The sequence below is a fragment of the Mus musculus genome, chromosome 3 (assembly GCF_000001635.26).
Source record: "Mus musculus strain C57BL/6J chromosome 3, GRCm38.p6 C57BL/6J".
Lineage (NCBI taxonomy): Eukaryota > Metazoa > Chordata > Mammalia > Rodentia > Muridae > Mus > Mus musculus.
In genome coordinates this window covers 65,349,619-65,365,708 of record NC_000069.6, presented here as the reverse complement: position 1 = coordinate 65,365,708, position 16,090 = coordinate 65,349,619, and the positions used below count along the sequence as shown (strand labels likewise).

The 16,090-nt window shown below is 43.5% G+C and overlaps 1 protein-coding gene across 4 annotated transcripts in view; it reads right to left on the bottom strand.

The window, feature by feature from the left end:
- Kcnab1 (potassium voltage-gated channel, shaker-related subfamily, beta member 1) overlaps positions 1 to 16,090 on the bottom strand; it is a 429,014-nt gene that overhangs the window by 12,517 nt on the left and 400,407 nt on the right. For all 4 annotated transcript variants that reach the window (NM_001357358.1, XM_006501057.1, NM_010597.5 and 1 more), the window contains 4 exons: positions 9,360 to 9,445; positions 8,567 to 8,687; positions 7,367 to 7,461; positions 987 to 1,107 (listed from right to left, as the gene is read on the bottom strand). In NM_001357358.1, the coding sequence (NP_001344287.1) occupies positions 987 to 1,107; positions 7,367 to 7,461; positions 8,567 to 8,687; positions 9,360 to 9,445 (423 nt within the window). The remainder of the gene's footprint in view (positions 1 to 986; positions 1,108 to 7,366; positions 7,462 to 8,566; positions 8,688 to 9,359; positions 9,446 to 16,090) is intronic.

Genomic DNA, 16,090 nt, shown 5'->3' with positions numbered 1-16,090 from the left:
TGCCATATGTCTTCAGGTACCAGTGGAGGCCAGAAAAGGGTGTTGGGTTCCCTGGAATTGAAGTCACAGAAGGTTTCGAGTCACTGGATATGAGTGTTGGGAATCAAACTCTGGTTCTCTGGAAGAGCGGCGAACACTTCGGCTCCTGTTTTTCTTTCTTAATATGGCCATTGGCAAATTTGAAAAGAAATAAGTAGTTCCCATTATGTTCTAATGGACAGTGCCAGTGCATTTGTTTTTTGGGTTGGCCGTGACCTTTCACGGACTCCACAGCATGAGAAGAACAATTTTCATGGCTGTTGAAAAGTTTCCAGGAGAAGCTGCCCTTGTGGTGTCATCTTTCAGTGTGGCAGGAGCCAACGGCCTCTTTGTAGCTCTATTTCTCAATCTCTCACCAACCCTGTCTTAGTGTCAACAGGGGGAGGAACCTGAGCCAGAAGAAATGGATGTCATTGTGTAGTGACACAATTTACCTCAGACACTGGAGATGTGTATATATTTAAATTATTTTTTATATAATGTTTATCATTTGCCTCCTCCTGCAAGTCTTACCAGATCCTCTCTAGCTGTCTACCCACCCAACTTTGTTTCCTTTCTCCTTTCTTTCTCTTCTTTTCTCCCTCTTTCCCTCTTTTTCTCTCTTGTACTCTCATACTTGTGTTCTCTCTCTCTGTCTCTGTCTGTCTCTGTCTGTCTGTCTCTCTCTCTGTATTTTCACTGATATATTCTCATGCAGCTGTCTTATAAGGAAGAAAGGAAAGAAAAAGAATGTAGCATATAGAAAATTCTGGGAAACCTCGAATAATCCCCTTTCTCTGTTTTGTGTACCAGAATTTGATGCTTCTGAGGTTAGCCTGTCCCTATGGTAGACATTTTACCATGACAGGGTGTGGGTCAACCATAGAAAAGTATGCTTTTTTAGTCATATCAGTGAAAGTAACCCCCTAATGCAGAGCCTGGTCTGCCATCCCCTCGTAGTTTCTTACCCACAGCCAGCTGAGGTAGCGTGCACCCCAGGCGCTCAGCGATTGGAGAGAGGTCTTTCAGCTTGTTTTGCTGTTTTCTCCCTTCTTCACTTACGATTCTTTCCTTCAACCACTGGTAGCACTGGAAATTATGATAACACACATAAGTCTTATATGAATGGGATGTTAAATCAATAAAATATAAGAACTCAGGTGGGGCTGGAGAGATGGCTCTCACCAGTTAAGACTGTTTACTGCTCTTTCAGTGGACCTGAGTTTGAGTTCCAGCATGAACATCAGGCAGTTCACAACCTCCTGTAACTCTAGCTCCCGGAGGTCTAATGCCTTTTCTGGCCTCCAAGGGCACCTGCTCTCATGTGGCACACGTGTACACATGCATGAGTGCACACAGGTACACACAGACACACCCATGTATACACACATAGGTTCAGCTTTCTGTTCAGAGAGCTGGCTCCCCTGAAATATCATAGCTTTGCATTATTGTTGTAACTGTTCTCCCTGTTGCCTTATTTCACCCCAAATCTCATTGTTATTTAAAGATATTTTATATGTGTGTATGTGCATATATGTGTACGTGGCCTTGGAGACAATAAGAGGATGTTAGGGCTGTAAGAGCTGGAGTTACAGGCAGTTGAGAGTCGTCCACTATGGGTTCTGGGAACTGAAGAGAGGTTCTCTGCAAGAGTAGCACGTGTTCTTCATCACTGAGCCATCTCGCCAGCTCCTTAATACCATGATACGATAATTACAATATTTACAATAATAATATTATTATGGGGACTTTGTGTTGACTTCCTCTTGTGGTTTGTTTTAATGCCACAAATTAGAATCAATAGAGTATTTGTTTAAAGGGCAACCCAGGAAACTACTCTTTAAACATGGGAATGGATTGAGCATGACCCTGTAGCCCAGTGAATGAGTTTACTTCCCTCAGTATGAAAAGCCAGTCAGGGTTTTCCACTGCCCTTCTTTGCAGAAGGCTCTGCTCCTACAGAAGATGGAAATTACATCCCTGATGTACAAGGCTAGCACTGACTAGCAACAGCCACAGGGTAAGACTTCTTTTCCTTGCAACCATGGAGATGGACCTTCCCAGAGGGAGCAGGAAGCTCCAGAGTTGGCAGTGCGCCATAGGAACTCCTCCCACATGATTTCAATAGACTGCTGGCTTTTGTTTTATTAAGTATTTTTTCATCACCAAAGAAAAGGATAACCACATTATGTTTTATTGTGATTTTTGGAATAATTTTACAGATGTGAAAACCAAAGGGCAAGTTGCCCTAGTTCTGTCTGCTCTTAGATATCCAAGGCTTATAGGCTGGCCCCTCACTTGGGACTTTGCTTGGGAAAATGGCCAAGGCGTTCCCAGCTTCAGCCTTGAGAAGTCTCTGGTTTTTCCAGAGGAAAGGTGCCTGAAGTGACATCTCCAGAGATGACAGCTGGGGCCAATGGTGATGGGGTGGATGGCTGTGAACTACAAGCGTATGATCAGGTCCCAGGCAGCCTTCTTAAACCTGGGCACTACCTATGTCAGACATCCCTGAATGGCTACAGATGCTTTAAGTGGGAAAATATCATCAACCTTTACTTAAATTTCATGTTCTTTCAGGAAAGCTGCATCTCTGATTATGACTCAAACACAAAATGAGAAAGTAGTAGACCAATGCTTTTCAACACTTTTAAAAAGTAGAGTTTTTGAGATTTCAATATGTATCAGGCACATTAAGAATGTTTGATTTGAGCAGGGCGTGGTGCTGCACGACTTTAATCGAAGCACTTGGGAGGCAGAGGCAGGCAGATTTCTGAGTTCGAAATCTAGCCTAGTCTACAAAGTGAGTTCCAGGACAGCCAGGGCTACACAGAGAAACCCTGTCTCGAAAAGCCAAAAAAAAAAAAAAAAAAAAAAAAGTTTGATTTGTTTACTCTATTTTTGAAATATATGTAGTAAGTTCTTTTTCTTAAGATTGAAACACTGTGTGTGTGTGTGATATGCACTTAAATCAACCATATCGGAAGACTTCTAAAAATAAGGAGGACTGACCTGGAGACATGGCTCAGTAGGTACACTGCTTGCCTTACAAGACAGAAGACTGGAGTTTGGATCCGCTGCACCATGCAAAACTGGGGATGATAGTGTGTGCCTGTAACTGCAGCACTTCTGCAGTGAAAAGGGTGGCAGAGGCAGGTGAATTCCGGGAACCGTGGACCAGCCAGCCTGATGTGTGTAGCAGTGAGCAACAAAAAGAGACCCTTCCTTACACTATGGGAGGTGAAGACTGACACCAGAGGTTGTGTTCTGACCAGTACATGTGCACAGTGTATGTGTGTGCCCACACGTACATACATAAACATTTACTTATTGAATCCCTGTCTTATCACTCTCAATATTGTAAACTTCACTGTTGGCCTAATCAGTAGAATATATAGGGAGTTAGGGTTTTACAAAAGTGTTTACACATTCTTAATTCCAAAGGAAACAATGGTTTTGTTGTTGTTTTAAGAAACAGCTTCAATTTCTGTTCAAAGGGGAAAATGCTAACAGTGGGAGAGATGAAGTATAATTAAAATATTAATTAAATATGAAAGTGTTTTTAGGAAGGTTGGTGGCAAATACGGTTGCCATCTGGTTGGCACAGTGCTGCGGGTTCTGTTGCTCCATATGAGAATCATCCACAAGTCATTATTTAGGAACTTAAGTGTTTTGTAGCTGAGTGACCTTCCTGCTTCAGTGATTTTGTTACAAGCCATGCTCATAGCACCTTCATTTTATCTAACAAAGCCATATATGGCTGAGCTGATCAATGTTTTCTCTTTTGGCTACTGTTGTTGGTCTCACAGGTTGAACATTGCCTAACTGTGGTCATTGTTTTCTGGTTTGAAGAAAGAAAAACCATCTCTGACAGGTCTACTGAGCCCAGCTCCTCTCTATCCTCAAGGACTGTCATTGTGACAGTGCAGTTCTTAGGATGACATTGTTCACGTTGAGGTCTGTCACTGGCAGCCCGAGAACTTGAGGCCTGTGTAAGAAATGTTGATGGGATAAAGAGAGGGAAGCACTTACAACTCAGTAACTGTATCAAGCAAGAAGCTTTGTTCTTAAGACTAAGATGGAAGGACTACAGGAGAGTGAAAACACCCGGGGAAGCCAAGGAAAGAGTGCAGTGCATTTGGGTAGAAAGTCAAATGACATGGGGCTGTAAAGACAAGAACAGAAAAGTAGACTTGACTTAGATTCTAAGAGGATTCGGGATTTATCCTGTAAGCAGTAACTGAGAGGTCACGATCGCATTTTAAAATGGGTCCTTTAGAAGGACAGCTAACCACAAGGGTGAGTTGCTGAGAAGAAGGAGCAAATGAAAGCACCCAAGTTGAGTCCCGCAGTAAACCTGGGAAGGAAAGACCTACATTAGGACTGTGCGTGGGTGGACCCAAGGGGCAGGATATGGTCTGGAGGATTTAGATGGAGTCTTGCTAGGCAGAGTGAGGATGAAATCTGAGGTAGCAGTATGACATCTGGATGGCTAGGTCTTGGGCAGAGGCGTTGATGATATTAGGGTTTAAATTTGAGCAGAGGGTAGTGAGAGTAGATTCCATTAGGCTTGACAGATAGCCATGAGATATCTACTAGACTGGAAGCCGTGCTTTGCTTTCCATCAGAGCAGCGAGAGCTGATAGCGTTGTAAGAGGAATGGGGCCAGCCAGAAGAGGTTGCCCAGAAAATTCCCTGCCTAATCGTGCTTACTGTAAGAGCCCTGGAGAGCCACTAAAAGAAGAAAAAAAAAAAAAAAAAAGACTGACTTTTCAGTTGTAGTTCAATAAGCAGACACAAAATATTAGCATTTCAGTGATGTAATATCAGTCAGTGTTATGTGAGCCATTTTTAGGCTGTATTAGAAGTTGCCAGTGTATCTTTCTACTTGTCTTTAATTTTTCTGCTAGCACTAGAATGTAGTATGGAGGGTATCGTGCTATTTGTTTATTTCATTTTCACTTTTATTTTTCACTTTGGTAGTTCTGCTTAAGTAGCCTTCCCCAGAGCAGACGTGTTGCTCTGGAAACACTTCCTTGGTAGTGTAGAGCCTGGAGAATGTGTGGCTATCTGCAGCCCTTTGCTTGGACAGGTTCTAAATGGTCGCTGCTAATGCTCCCGTAGCACTCAATTTGATTGACTTCATGAAAGCCAATCAAACATTTACCCAGTTACTTTTGGGCTTAGCCACAGTCCAACATTTTGAATGTTCTCCCTACCCACTTTCTGCTTTTGTTAGTACATTTGTGGAAGTTTTCCGTCTGTGTGTGAGCTTTTTATCAAATACTGATAGAGGCATACCGACCAAATACAGCTCAGCTACATCTTCCCTTTAAGGACCTGAGTGTGAAAGGAAACAGATGTCTCGAGGGAAAGATAATTCACTGACATCAGGAGGCCTGGGTTCTCACGTCAGCTTTATCTGTTGGACTTTATGGTCTTAATGTTGCTTAATGTCCTTGGGCTTCAATTTCTGTATCTAGCAGAAGCCTGCCTCTTACAGGATTTCTCTGAGAACAAATAGCCCACATATGTGAAGTGCTTTGAATTTTTTGGAAAGCCCGTGAAAGTATATACAGATGGTCTTCCAGCTTATAATTGTTTGACTTAGGATTTTCTTACTGATATGCAAGAAGTGTATCCATACAATCTCTGTTTTTCACTTTCAGTCCAATATTCAACAGATTACATGAGATAGTCAGTGCTTTACTATAAAAAGAATTTGTTTTAGATGATTTGGCTGTCTTTTTATTTTTGTTTTGTTTTTTTTCAAGATAAGGTTAGGCTAAGCTACCATATTCATGAGGTTGCCATAAATGCATTTTTGACAGGGCATTTGGGTTTATAATGTGTTTATCTGGGCATTACCCCATCATAAGTAGAAGAATGTCTATATAGCAATTTCGTGTAGCCACAACTGATTGCAAGCCATCTGTGTCCATTTCTCATCGGGAGGATAAAAGGAAGTAAAGCATAACTCGGAGCTCACTGCTTGGCACATGGAAGATGCCAGGTAAAGACACAACTCTCACTATTTCCTTTTTCTTCATGCCCCCATTGCCTTCCTCTTTGTCACATCCCTGCCTTAGACGCCGTTTTCTTCATGGATTTGTTTAGAGTCTGTTCTGAATGACCTTCAGTTTTCAGGAGTAAGATCTCATTAAATATTCTGAGATAACTGTGCTTTGGGATAATTAAAAAATGAGAACACTGTCATGTCAGCATGCTTTGGGGGCTATTTATATCTTGTGATTTTAGAGAACAAACAAGCTAAAAGCTCAACAGAAAGGAGAGTGAAAACCTAAAGCTTTGAGAAGGTTCTAGCTAGGGAGGTGTTGGTGGTCAGCTTTCTCATCCCATCATGTCGGTGTCCTGTCACTCCCCTGCTCTTCCTCCGCTACACTGGTAAATGTCAGGGCTTGGCTTGGGTGGTTCTGCTGGTTCAGTGCTAATGGAGGCTGGAGCTTGGGATGGGCATACGCTTTTCTCTTAAGATGACTGGCTTGCCTGAATTTCTAAGATTCCTGTATTCTTTCTCCTTCGACACTACAGAGTAATTTGTGATTCTAATGTTGTTAAACATTCTCTCAGGCTTTTAAAACACAGGCATCTTGTGGTTAATAAGAAAAGATGTCTGTAGTGCTCCCCACTGAGTGAACCATCAGGAAGGGGTCTAAGATGGGACTGGACATTGAGGAGTGAATGTGTTCCAAGTATGTGACACAACTGAACAAAAATGCCACTAAGAAACCCATCATTTGTACAATACATGACTAAAAAAGTAAAATAAAAAGACCCACAGGGCAGAGTGGAGGCTGGTGATGACCAACATGTTCTGTATCTGTTTCCTGAGGCCCTCTTTTTTTTTTTTTTCCCTGTCCCCAAAGGCGTGTAAGCCTATCCCAAGCCATACCTAGCTATAGCTGTTTACTTCAAATGGATTAAGCCCTTATGGCTTAAGTATTGTTTACCAAAGAACAGGAAAATTAAATCCTCTTACATAGAAAAGGGATTTTAAATTCGGTCACTTCTAGACAAAGGGCAAAATACCCCCTTTAACAGAAGAATAAGTAAGAATGTAAGAATGTAGGGATTTGCATCTGCAAGTCAACTAGGTCATTGGACACGTTCTTCCAGTCCCCAGAGACAGATTCTCTGTGCAGGCAGATTATGAAGGGCTGACTGATGCCTGGCCAGCAGCAAAGACCTGGGCAGGGCTGAGGGGGGCCCTGCCAAGGTCATGGCTGGCCAAGGCCACAGTGTGCTCAAGCTGGGAAGCCCTGGGCTGCTGCTCTGCTCCTTCTAATTCATCTCCCCCCCCCCCTTCTTTTCTAAGAGTTGAGGGAAATACCTTCAGTGAAGCTCTAGAACTTTCTGGCACCCCATTTCCATATTTTCCTGAAATAATTCCACAAGCAAGTGGAGACCATGTCATTGCACCAACTCCTGTAGGGGGGAAAAAACCAACAAAAATACACAATCAGAACCTTGTTTATGCCAAGTAGGACCAAAAGTGAGGGCATGTTTAAACAGCCTTGTCAGTTCTAGAGGAAAATTGGCCAGATAAATGAGTTAATACCAGCATCCATCTTTCCATTACAACTTAGGACTTACAAATTGTGCCTCATTCTTTTAGAAACCAATTAAACGTGTACTGTCTGTTCCTGGGAGTGAGCCATATAAGTGAACCTGGAAATATGACTTATTTGTGATCTTTTCATGGCCACAGTTCACAGACCAAGAGATAAGAGCTTTTACTTGCAAAAAAGGCTAGTATTCCACTTATCCACTCTGTGCCTGGCAGTACCTGGTACCCGGAAGAAGCACAGCTTACCACACAGCAAATGCCTGGTACATGATCAAAGCAGCAGCAGCAGCAGCTATTGTTGAATTGGGGTTGTTTTTAATTCAGCATTTTCCTATTTATTTTTAGGAAAAAAAAAGTAATCTCTGAAAACTGCTTTAGTATATAAGCCTGAAAAAAATGTGGCTTATAAATGTGGCTTATTGATGTTTCTAATATCCCAAGTTCTTGTGTTTATATATCCTCACCCTCCAGGCACGACTTTCACACAAACAAATTGTACCTGACTTGCTGTTGTTGAATGTGTTCTGTCTTACCCAGCCTCGGGCACAGCACAAGAGACAGATGTGGATATCTATATGCTTGTGAATGCTTGCTCAGTCTACTCATGGATACATGTTTAGGCTAAAAGAAGCACACATGCAAACTGAGTTTATTCAGTGCATCCTGGTTGTGTGCACCTATGCAAGTCAAGTTTATCCACCTGATCCTCTTTGTGTGAACATTGTTTGAAGGCCTGTTGAGTGTATATATTACAGCCAATTTACAACTCTGCGGCTGTCAGCCCAGTACCTTGTAGACGATGGATCTACCTGATTCTGCCACCATCTCTGAGATGCATCGTTCTTGTCATCTCTTCATTGTATTAATTGGGGACCTTTGGGAAAGCATTTCCCTAGCATCCCGTGCCCCCAGTCACTGATCCTCACATTGTGAAGAATAAGCAGATGTGATAGTGGAGATTACCTATTTTATGGTAGAGCTCCGGCAGCTGGACCTCCACCTTCTCTCTCTGGAAAAGATGGTACTCAGCTTGCTCACAGACAGGCGGGATCATGTTGAACTGCCGTGCGACAGAGTAGGCTTCCTAGGGGCAGAGGAGAGTGCAGCTAAGTTTATTCTGATGGGCATTGGAGCTTCACCATGATTCATTTTCGTTGGGGATCTTCATTTCAGTGGGTTAAATAAGAAGGAAGGAGATAAGACAAATACATGCAAAGTTGTGACCATAAATATCACCAAGAGAAGTACCAAATGTGGGGAATCCTTGTTATTCAGGAAGGTTAGACTGAGTAAAGTCTGGGGCAAATTAGTTAAAGCTTGAATTATGGACTGTTGTCAAGGACATGTTGTTTGAATATGCTTAAGTTCTTAAAGAAAAAAAAAACCTCAGACTAAAAACTTAGACAAAAGTGGTCTATAAGTGGCATGGTATAAGCAGAATTGTAAGAAAGGTAGAATACTTTATACACATATCTCATTAGCTTTGAAATTCTCTCTGCCCTTTCCCCCCCCCCCCCAACACACACACAAAGGACATACTAAAACATGGTTCCTGTTTGCAGATTTGGCCCTTGTGTTTGTTCTGAACTTCTGGCTCCAGCCCTCACATCCACCCCCTTAATGACAGAACGGATGGTAGAATTCCAATGGCATGGTCTTGTAATAAAAGCCTGCAGAAGATGCTGCAACTTAAACATGGTATCTAAACAATAATGCCAAGGCGCCCAGCAGCCATTAACAACAGAGGCTAACTCACCATGATCTCCATCGCGCTCCACCTCGAGGTGCCCCAGTACATGGCCATGCCTTGGTTGATCACGTGCGTCATGGCTCGAACGATTTCTATGGAAGCCCAAAGAGTGTTCCGTGAGCTCACCTACTTTACAGCGCTGAGTTTTCCCCTCCTCTTTCCAGAGTTTGGAAACGCAATATGATTATTTGATTAGTATAATTACTCTCTCCCTGCTGACAACATAACATTTACCGTCAGTGGTCTGGAGGCTTGACCGTACTCTTAGGTAAACTGACAGACATTTTCAGTTTTCAGCAATATTAAACAGTATTGAAAATGTAATGACCACTGCAGGCTCTTCCTTTACTTGATGGTTCTTGTTCTGATAAATGAAGCTGAGGGTCTGGTACAAGGTGAGAAGGGAGGGGAGGCATTTGCTGTGACTGTAGAATGCAGGGCCGCAGAGGATGAACGGCCTGTTTCTCCCGCATGGTGGATTTGCAGAGCTGTTCCTTTCCCTCAATAGCCATTTAATAGAGATGACTCAATAACTGTGTCTAGCAGCAACATAAACATACAAAGTGCAGAACAAACAGCTGAGGCCACGGGGGCCCAAAGCCCGTTTTGACACACTGTGTCCTTGGCCACTCTGAACTGAACTGAACGAACGTTGTTCTAGGACATCCGTATAACTGATCTCACCAGGGCCTGCTGGTGGGACCACCCTGTTTACACATTTGCCTCTTTTCAGTTTAACATCACACTTCCTCTTCCCAGAGGGTGGAGCGAAGCTAATCCTCTTGGCACCAGCCAGATGAGATAGGAAGCATAAAGAGTTTCAAGTTTAAGTTAGCAAAATCCTCAGACAGCTTCCACAAAACAAGTCAACTGCACTCCTAGGATGCCAGATCACTGGACATATTTCAAGGGTCAAGGTCTTGGACTTCTTTGTGTCCCAGTAGTACCCTCAGATGAAGTGTCCTTCAGAATGAAATTCTTGCTCAATATAGAATTGGGGTAGATTTGTTCTTTTTTCTCTTTTCTCTCTTTTCCCTGCCTCCTCTCACCTCTTTCCCTTCTTCATTTTTGTTTTTTGAGTCAGAGTGTCATTGTATAGCCTTGCCTGGACTGGAATTCACCTATGTAGAACAGGCTGTATTTGAATTTACAGCAATCCTCCAGTCTCTGACTCCCAAGTGCTGTGATTACAACTGTATGCTGCTATTTCTGGCTTGGAGTAGATGTAGTCTTAATCGTATTTAAGTTGATACGGGGCAGGATTTGGATTGAGGGAGCCAAGGTTAGGGTCGTAGAATCGTTGTTTGGCTTACATGTGTTATTTAGAGGTTTCCTTGGTTGGTTTGTCTTGAAGATGGGGAATGTTTTTATTCACTACCCTCTAACAAATAATTTGGTTTATTAGCTAAACACCTTTTCTTGTGATCCTGTATCTCATCATAGCACCTAACTGTAAGGTTTATTTATCCTTTGTTAAATAAACGCGATAAAAATTGTAAGAAACCTTCCCCTCTTCTTTAAAGAGTGTACAAATGGGGATGATAAAGGTCTCTGGATACTGGGGCCATTTTTTGCATCTTCGCCTTAGATTAGCCACCTGCACCATTGCAAACAAGTCCCTTCCTGTTCATATCCTGTTTCTCCCAGAGCTGGGAGCTCATCCAGTCACCATGTTCTGCAGGTACCTGTTGTTCTGGGAGCTGGACTTGCCGAGGTGTGCCAAACTGAAGGGGTTCACAGAGAGCAAGCTGAATTGGAAGACTCCCCCATCTGTTCTCTACAGACAGGGTGAAGAAGACAGAGAGGCCTTGTGGCCAGGCTGTGTGAAGTTATCGAAGCCTGAACCAGAGCAGTTAAGGTGGAAATTGTGAGTCTTCCAAGACTCATTCATTTACTTGTTGGACACATTTGGTATAGAATTTCTAGACTTGGGGAGTTTAGGGTTGGATGGCAAGGGTGGAGAAATAAAGAAGTGATTTTAAAATATAGGACAGCCAGCGCTATACAGAGAAGCCCTGTATCGAAAAACCAAAAATAAAATAAAATAAAATAAAATAAAATAAAATATAGAGTGTTATAGAAAAATATAAGCAGTTCCAGATAGGAAATGAAATGGAAGCTCTATGGAGTCAGGGCTAGGATTGTGTCACTTCCCGTCATGTATTATGTTGAAGCATTGAAACAAGCTAACCGTACAAAGCATGGGAGAACAGCATCTTAGGATGATGGAACAGCATGGGGAGGCCCCGAAAGCAGGACCATGAATTCCAGTGATTGAAATGAAGTTAGGTAGCAGAAGCCCAGCAAGAAAAGACAGGATTGAGATAAAGTTGCCAGAGGACAACAAACCAAACTGTATGGGCTAAGAGGTAGATGGGGTTGTTGCCATTTTTAGGTGAGGGAGACATCCTGTCGTCGGAGTTTGTGTCTCAGAATGCCATCCCTGTCTATGTTGTGAAGAATCAGTGAAAGAGGAAGCCTCTGGGAGCAATCTGCCATGATGCAAGAGTGACCCGGAGGGGGGTTTTGGTAATTAAGACTGAGTGTGGTACAGAGTGGGCGGGAAGGAATCAAGGTCTCCTCCCAGATCCCTGACTGTCCACAGCGAGGAGGGCAGGGGTAGAAAACCTATTTTGGATGTGAGGAACTGGAGGGTATGTGGAGCTGGTGTGGGTGAATCCCTGGGTTAATGAATGGCCACGGTGGGACCCTGCTGTGTGAAGAAGTGCAGCTTACTCCCTGTGCTAAGTCAGAGAGAGCAGTGGAAGTCTGAAGAGAAAAAGAGAAGGGTTTTCATTGCCAGCATGCAGTCAGAGAGAGGACCCTGTGCGGTCAGTCAGCTGACTGACCAGGAGCCAGAGGGGAGGGACAATTTAGAGCCAAGAACAGAGGGTACTTCAAGAAGGAGGCCCACAGGATGGAACACAAGGAACAATCACGTCAGAGGCTGCAGAAGTGTCTGCCACACACACACACACACACACACACACACACACACACACACACACATCCTGCAGAGCATGACGAGAGCCATTTTAGTGTCACTGAAAGACCAAGGCCAAGGTGTCGTGAGGGAAGAATGGAGGGCAGGCAGGTTTGGAGACAACTTGCACAAATTCTTTCAGCAGGTTTTCAAAGGAAAGAAGCACAGAAAATAATAATCCAAGGAATGCCAGGAGAGTTCTTTTTATAGATGGAGAGGTGAGAGACTGTCTGGGTACCATTGAGGATGACCTAGCAGGAGGGTATCCCAGATGAGACCCACTGTGAGACTGGGAAGGGAGGAGAGAGAACACTGGGCTCAGAGGGAGGAGGCAGGTGCTTGGGGCTGGGGACCCCCACCAAGGACAGGGTCCAGCTGGGTTTGTGGAACTCAGTGGTAGACTTGTTTGATGCTATCTTCTCGATGGACTACAACACAGTGTAAAGGATGTGGGTGTGAGAGGTGAGTCAGAGGCACATGGCTTTACTTGCTGGCCACACCCTCTCTCTGTTGTATGTCGCTCTGAAGAAAGGGCAGGGAGAAAGGGGGGGGAGGTACCTGGAGTTCTTGTCTGTGGAGGAGGTTATTTTAAAAGAAAGTCACCTGAATTTAGCTAACAAACAGGAAATCACCTTATTGGTGACTTAGGTGGGATTTTTACATGGTTTTTACATAGTACTAACTTGTGGACACTAGAGGGCAGCATTGTTGAAAGAAAAAAAATCCCGCCACATTGTTTTACTTGTAAATTATGGAAATTCATTTTATTTATCTATTTTGACCTTGATAGAGAAATCTAAGTGTAAGATTTTAAAATAAAAGTGATCATATTATTTGCTTATGTATGTATGTATATATGTGTGTTTGTGCCTGTGCCATAGTAGCTGGTGAAGGTCATAGGTCAGTTCTCCCTTTCCACCACATATGAGTCCTATGGATGGAACTTGCAGTAAGAACCTTTATTTACTGAGCCATCTTGACAGCTCACAGAATGCAGTTAAAGGACAATAGAATGAATATTCAAGGTGCTACGTTCATACTCTGAGAAAGAACACTCAGAAATGTGGTAAAGTCTGCCTGTCCAGGACTGATCCTGGCTCTCCCTGTCAGGCTGGGGCGCTGGCATGAATATCTTAGAAACTTGGCCTAGTTGATTCTCATACACAGCCTGGGGTAAGAAGCCCTTTACTTGTAGCTCTGGTCCCTAAGTGCAGCGTCTAGGCAACAGCTGTGTAGCAGCCGGGGACTTACTACAAATGTACAGCCTGGAGTCCTGCCTTGAGACCTGCTTTGAGTCCTGCTTTGAGGGGACTGCAAGTCATGTGGCAGAGTCCACATGAACTCTGCCCCCTGAACTTTGAGGACCACTCACTGTGTGCTTCCCAAGCAGGCCATCTCAAGGGCGAAGTTCTCCATGCTCCTCTTCCACGGTCTTCTCCCCAATGCTTTATGTAACCTTCGCTTTAGCTATTTGCCTCAGTTCTTATGCAAGTGGAGAGTAAGGTGAACACACGTACACACCCATACACTGACATGCGTCAGATCGCCTGAAGAAGCTGCAGAAAGACCTAGTTCTGAATCTCAGCTTCCTTTAATGAGACTTTATGCCCCGTCTCTTCTTCCCATTTTCTTCTTTCCTCCCTTTTTATTTCCTCTTTTCTGTCTCCGAATAGAGTCTCTCTATGTAGCTCAGCCTTGGTCCAGTACTTGCCCGGGCTAGCTTCAAATTTGTAGTCCTCCTGGCTCAGTTTCCTGGGTGCTTAGATTAATACATATGCATCTGTAATTACAGGTATGCCTGGATTATCTATCTATCTATCTATCTATCTATCTATCTATCTATCTATCTATCTATCTATCATCTATCTATTTATCTATCATCTATCTATCTATCATCTATCTATCTATCTATCTATCTATCTATCTATCTATCTATCTATCTATCTATCATCTTCTATCTATCTATCAATCAATCATCTATCTATCATCTATCTATCTATCTATCTATCTATCTACCTATCTCTCTATCATCTATCTATCTATCTATCTATCTATCTATCTATCTATCTATCTATCATCTATCTAAGTGGTCACAAGATCTTGCTAGGCCTTCCCAACCTTTCTCAGGTTGAAATCATTCTTCTTTAAACCTGATGGTTCTCCCTGGGGCTCTGAAGCCTCATGGAGCTGACCTTAATAAATTCTTCAAGTCAGTTGTGCTCTCTTCGTGTCTTATTTCCACCTGTATCATTAAGGTGATGTCAGTCCTGTAGAATTCGTTGGCAGCTGGTGAAGATCATGCACATAGATGTTTTGAAGCACCAACATTTCCTGCATAGTCAGTAAGTGAGTGGCATGTGGCCTCCGTTCCTCCACAAAAGCCTAGCACCCACATTTTATTTAGTACATTCTTCTTTCAGTGATGTAGCTCATCTATGTTTAAAGCATTTCTTACCAAAGGAATTGATACAGATACTTGGAGTGAAAAACTTTGGATGATACATTTTTAATTTTGGAATCAGACCTCATATACAGATACACAGCTTGCAAACCCTGCCTTTGTTGCCTTCTGCTGAATAAGGAATGGCCTGCATACCTTAAGAGCTGAGCAGATAATAAGATCCTGTGGGCAATAAAGCATGAGGAATAAGGACATAAATGTATTGAAATTAGTGTTTAGATTAAATACCATTACTCAAATTTTTGTAATGGAAAAATACAACTCATCAACTAGGCTCTATTTAAATTCTACGCATTTAACTAAACGCTGCCTTTAGAGCTAGAAAGTGTTTGAACATTGGCAGTGTTATGTGGTTGATTTTTATGGTTTCAGAGCGCTTCTTTTTTAAAAAAGAACTTAAATTTTTTTTTTATCTATTTACGTTCCAGCTCTTGCCCCCCCCCCCCCATTCCCCATCCCCCGTCCCCCTTCCCACAGTTCCTCATCCCATTCCTCTCCCCCCTTGCCTCCCCTCCGAGGGGGTGCTCCATTCCCAAGCTTCCCACTTCTTCCCTGGGGCCTCAAGTCTCTCAGTGATTAGGCTCATCTTCTCCCACTGAGTCAGATCAGGCAGTCCTTGGCTATACATGTCCCGGGGGCCTCAGGCCAACCCCTGTGTGCTACCTGGTGGTTCAGTGTCTGTGTGTACCCTGGGGTCCAGGTTAGTTGAGACTACTGGTCTTCCTATGGGGTGGCCCTCCCCTTCAGCTTCTATAATCCTTCCCCTAATAGGGGTTACCCACTTCAGTCCAGTGTTGGGTATAAGGATATGTGTCTGTCTTAGCTGCTGGTAGGGCCTCTCAGAGGACAGCCATCCAGGCTCCTGTCTGTAAGCTCATCATAGGATCAGTAACAGTGGCAGGCTTTGGTGCCCCCCATGAGATGGATCCCAGGTTGGGCCAGTCATTGAACCGCCTTTCCTGCAGTCCCTTCTCGAGTTTCCTCCCTGCAGTTCTTTTAGACAGGGACAATTCTGGGTCAGAAATTTTGACTGTGGGTTGGTAACCCCATCCCCCCACTTGAGGCCCTCTCCCCACTGTTGGTCATTTTGGTTAAGGTCACCTCCATTGAGTCCTGAGAGTCTCTCAGCTCCCGGGTTTCTGGTACTTTCTAGAGGGTCCCCCCACAACCCATTCCTCGAGGTTGCATATCCCATTCATTCTCCTGGCCTTCTGAACTTCTTTCCTATCCCCCCCTCCCCCGCCCCATCTCCCACCCAGGCCCCTCTCTTCTTCTGTCAGAAGCACTTCTTTA